The sequence below is a fragment of the Nannobrachium achirus genome, assembly GCF_963921795.1.
Source record: "Nannobrachium achirus genome assembly, chromosome: 1".
NCBI lineage: Eukaryota > Metazoa > Chordata > Actinopteri > Myctophiformes > Myctophidae > Nannobrachium > Nannobrachium achirus.
Window position 1 is genome coordinate 37330991 of NC_137810.1, and position 5431 is coordinate 37336421.

The 5431-nt window shown below is 47.2% G+C and overlaps 1 protein-coding gene across 1 annotated transcript in view; it reads right to left on the reverse strand.

Annotated features, from left to right (window-relative positions):
* The window catches only part of ttll7 (tubulin tyrosine ligase-like family, member 7), a gene marked incomplete at both ends in the record, with an annotated part of 130043 nt that overhangs the window by 45197 nt on the left and 79415 nt on the right, over positions 1 to 5431 (reverse strand). The window contains 2 exons of the mRNA XM_080726034.1: positions 845 to 1094; positions 4169 to 4255. Of these exons, the coding sequence (XP_080582160.1) occupies positions 845 to 1094; positions 4169 to 4255 (337 nt within the window). The remainder of the gene's footprint in view (positions 1 to 844; positions 1095 to 4168; positions 4256 to 5431) is intronic.

The window sequence follows — 5431 nt, forward strand, 5'->3', positions numbered from 1 at the left end:
ATGTTGCATAGAATCATTTTAAGTTTGGGAATGTGGATGTGTGAGTGGCGCGTGGGGCGTGCTCAGGTGCACGCCACCACGTTTGTTATGTATTCTGGGATCATATTCAGTTTCCTAACTGTACTGTTCTCTGACTGACTAACCCTAACCCATCTCAAGTTTTTAAATGTATAAAGATAGTTTGAAAATGGCAGAAATGTACAGTATATACAATAGGGCTGAAGTGGTTTGTTTATGTATGTTTTGTAATAATAATCAAAATCTACAAAGTAACTAGTAACTAAGGTTTTCAAATAAACGCAGTGGAGTAAAAGTACAATATTTGGGAGATGTAGTGGAGTAGAGTAGTAAGTATTTGGAATTAGAAACAGCCAAGTAAAGCGCAAACACCTCCAAATTGCACTTAAGTAAATGTTACTTTCCACCATTGACTCGCCGTGTTTGGGTTAGGGTTAGGGTTAGGTACGTTGGGCAGAAACCTTGTATCTCCAAGTTTCAAATTTGTACGTTTTCGCCTCGCGGTGGCGTTGTGTAAAATGATTAAAAAAATGAACGGTTTTGGACATACAAGGTTTCCACACGACAACGAAGAAATCGTTGTTGTCGGGTGAAAACCTTGTATGTCCAAAACCGTTGGTTTTGCATTTATCATTTTAAAAATGATTTAAACTAGGTGCGAGGCGTTGTGTGCTTGTAGATCAGCTGTTTTCACTACCTTTGTGCGACGGCCTTGTATGTGGAAGCAGGGCTTTACTTGGAAAAAAAAACATAAAAATGTGAAACTTAAAGATACGAGGTTTCTGCCCGACATGGAGGAAATACAAGCAGCATCTCTGTGCTGTACCTGAGCGCTCGGCCGAGCTCTTCTCCTTGTCGTCACTCAGGTCGTAGGAGACCCTCTTCTCCCTCTTCTCTGCTCCTCCACCTCCCTCTATCCCTCTCTCCTCTTCCTCCTCTTCATCCTCTTCCTCTTCCTCCTGTTCTTCGGACGAGCTGCAGGAGTTGTCAGCGCTGCTCCCACTGGTGAAGTCCCCGAGGTAGTCTGGTCTCTGTCTCCTGGGCGTCTGTCCACTCTCTGGCATGGAGGACAGGGGCTGGCCAGGACAGATAGATAGACAACGTGTTATTAGGGATGGGACGATAAGAGATATTATCGTTTATCGTGATAAAAAAACACTCACAATAATCGTATCGTGGAGATTTAAATTTATCGTGATATCGTCCTCCATCATGCACTGGGATCAATTCACCTTTTATTTGCCGAGCTGCATATCCGGTACCATTTAAACCCTCTATTGGTAAAACGTACTTATAATATGTACTTGATACAGTCTTTTTTTTTCACTCTCTACCAACACACACACACACACACACACACACACACACACACACACACACACACACACACACACACTGGAGTATTATATTAAGACAGGTTATTCACATGCAAACAACATATACAGTATATACAAATACACACAAGATGCAACCTTGAGAAAGGCGCACAAAAGTAACACATAAATCCACAAGCACAAAAATCAAGAGGCCTCAGGCTCGTGCACACACATATACTGTAAAGAGATAGGAGACAGACACACACACACAGAGGGAGGTGGTGAGTTGATGTCAACCACCTCAGATCCAACCTTCAACCTGCTTCACCCTCAGCCAATTACCATCTGTCTGTGAGAGCTAGAGGTGACACGGGTGGCGTGTGTGTGTGTGTGTGTGTGTGTGTGTGTGTGTGTGTGTGTGTGTGTGTGTGTGTGTGTGTGTGTGTGTGTGTGTGTGTGTGTGTGTGTGTGTGTGTGTGTGTGTGTGTGTGTGTGTGTGTGTGTGTTTGTGTTTGTATATGAAAGCAGTTTCTGCATACACACACACACACACACACACACACACACACACACACACACACACACACACACACACACACACACACACACACACACACACACACACACACACACACACACACACACACACACACACACACACACTCAGCCATCATTATAAATACAAGAATGCCCTTAACTGACCAGCCTGGTCAAATAAAAAAGTAATACATGAATCAGTTAAGCGCGCGCGCGCGCTTGTGTGTGTGTGTGTGTGTGTGTACGCGAACTATGAATGGTGATTAAGCTCTCAACCGAGACATGTTAATTTTATCGGCTCAATCATCATCCTGCTTGACCTTTTTGGAATTCTGCCCCCCCCCCCCCCCCCCCCCCAAACACACACACACACACACACACACACACACACACCACGTTGCTTTGGTAAACCTTTGGGGACACAGCATATACCCTTACCCTCATCCCACCAAACGTCAGTCAATCAGTAATCAGGGACACCAATTCTGTCCCCAATTTGATATGGCGACCCCAATCCACTGTTTTCATGTGCAACCATTTCTCTACATGAGGCCTATGTCAGGCACGCACGCATGCACGTACGCACACACACACTGACTAACTGTGTGTGGGTGGGGGTTAATGAAACTGAATGACTCCCTCGATACTCTATAGACTGCTTTGTTTTACTATTTTTGGTCATGTTCGGAACATTTCACCACTAAAGACCACAGGCACTGCTGCACAGAAGATGGAGGGAGAGAGAGTGAATAGATTGGACAGACAGAACGCTGGATTCAGAGATACACACTGGACAGGTGTGTGGGTGCGTGCATGCATGCGTGCGTGCGTGCGAGGGTGAAGTAAAGATACTGATCGAGACAGAGAGATTTGACGTAGAGAATGAAAGAAAGAGGAAAAGGCCACGGGGTAACAGAGAAGTTAAAGAGAGAGAGAGTAGCAGAGGGAGGTAAAGAAAGACTGGGCCGCCAGGCATATTCCCTATCTCTCCCTCCATGGGCTCCCCGTTTCACCACTTCTCCTCGCTCCCCCATACCTCTCTCTCTCTCTCTCTCTCTCTCCCTCCCTCGCTCACTTTGAACGTTTGTCCGTTGATAACGAAGGACCCTCAGCGCCGCGCACTCCCTAATCGCCCGGCTTCCCCGTACCTCCCCCTCCTGCGCGTTTGTACCCTCGTTTTGTTCCTTTTTCGCCAGATGGCTCGTGAGCGCCGAAACCCCCAGGAGTGAATCTATCTGTCAGAGGGAGGCAGGGGGGGAGGCAACATCCACTTTTACTCTCTTTCTCCCTTTTCTCCTCTCTCTCTCTCTCTCCATCTCTATCTATCTCCATTCCCTTTTCTAGACACACACACACTTCTTGCTATACCACTCACGCTCGCTCACATGCACTCTGACAGCATTGGAAATGACGGAGGACCGAATTAATTTGGACTAACGCTTGATTGTGCGAGAAGGGCTCAGGCCCGCGTCTAAACGCGGCGCTCAACTGCCCTGTCGAGTCCCCTATAACCGCACACTTTGACTGCTCCAGAGCCTGGAGGATTGATGCTGACGTGTGTGTGTGTGTGTGTGTGTGTGTGTGTGTGTGTGTGTGTGTGTGTGTGTGTGTGTGTGTGTGTGTGTGTGTGTGTGTGTGTGTGTGTGTGTGTGTGTGTGTGTGTGTGTGTGTGTGTGTGTGTGTGTGTGTGTGTGAGAGAGAGAGAGAGAGAGAGAGGGGATGAAGGATGGGGGTATAGGGAGTAAAAGGAGAGGAAGGTGATGGAGGGACTAATGTGCTGTCGTGGGAAATGGAGGGGGCGTATAGGTGTTGTGTGACAGACTTGGGTAGAGAGAGAGAGGACGGAGAGAGAGAGAGAGAGAGGGAGGGAGGGAGGGATGGAGGGAGAGAGCCTGACAGCTGTCCCCTAAGGGACTTGGGTGTTTTCTATGGGCCAGCTCTCTTTCTGATTTTCTCCCTCTCCTTAACTCTCCCTCTCCATCCCTTCTGTATCAGGTCCTCCCTGGGCATTAAGCTCCAGGCGTCTCCCTGCTACCTGCCTCTCCCTCCCTCCCTCCCTCCTCCATGACACCCTTCCTTCCTTTTTCTCCTCTTCTTCTTAATTCCCTAGAGGCATTTGGCCTCTTTATCCGTCCACCTTTCTTCTCTCTCTCTCTCTCTCTCTCTCACACACACACACACACACACACACACACACACACACACACACACACACACACACACACACACACACACACACACACACACACACACACACACACACACACACACACACACACACACACACACACACACACCTTGGGGCCTCGTTGCCTGGAGGACTTTCCCATCAGTTTCTCATCGTCCAGCTCACACTGCTCCAGCAGATCCAAGATATCCTCTTCCTGCACAATGGACACACACACACACACACACACACACACACACACACACACACACACACACACACACACACACACACACACACACACACACACACACACACACACACACACACACACACACACACACACGCACGCACACACACACACACACACACACACATTCACGCGCAAACACAGAAAGGCACAAAGGATATGAGAAGCTGGCAGAGGGTGGCATTCATTTTGGATCCATAAGAAACGCAATTAACATCGCTAAAGAGTGAAGAGGTAGAGTCAAATGTTAATGATGATGGTAAATACAGTGAGTGATGATTAAAAGGCAGTTTGCTTTTAGTGGGCATCCTCTGGGCATCCTCTGTTACACACAGAAAAACAGCACAAACAAATTAAAAAGTTGAAAAAGACAGGGAGAGATGAGAAACTTTGACATCACATAAGCCCTGGACATCTGTGCCATATCCCATTCCTGGGTCCAAAAAGACAGACCTTGGCTGAACATGGCTGGCATGCGCAGAGTCCAAATCTCATTGCCAACATGCTGGAGCGGGTGCGTGGCCATTTTGGCCGCAGCCAAAATGCGGGGAAAAGGTGATTAAAGTTGTTTTGTCAGGACTCAAGGTGGCGCAGGGGTAAAGTTCCTGCCCACCACCACAGAGACGAGTGGTTTGAATCCTCTGCGGTGCGTCTAGCTTGGCGGGCAGTCCGACCAACGCAGTTGGCCGAGTTCAAGGGCGTAGGATGAGAGGAGAGGGGAACTCTGTCGCTGCACTATAGTCAGTGGTGTAAAGTAACTACCGGTATGTACATTTACTCATGTACTGTACTTAAGTACAGTTCTGAGTCAGGGTGCCCTCACACCAAAATACCTAGAGTGGAATCCGCCAATGCATTTCAATCTGAGAATCGAGTGTTTTTTTGCCAGTAGAGGATTTCTGCAAAAAACGCTCCATTCTCATTGAAATGCATTGGCGGATTCCACTCTAGGTATTTTGATGTGAGGGCAACCTAACTGAGTGTTTCCAATTGTCAATACTTTTACTTCTACTCCACTACATCTTAGAGGCAAATATTGTACTTTTACTCCACTAAAACTATTTGAAAACTTTAGATACTAGTTACTTTGTAGATTTTTATTATTATTACAAAACATACATTAACCACTTAGTCCACTCAGCC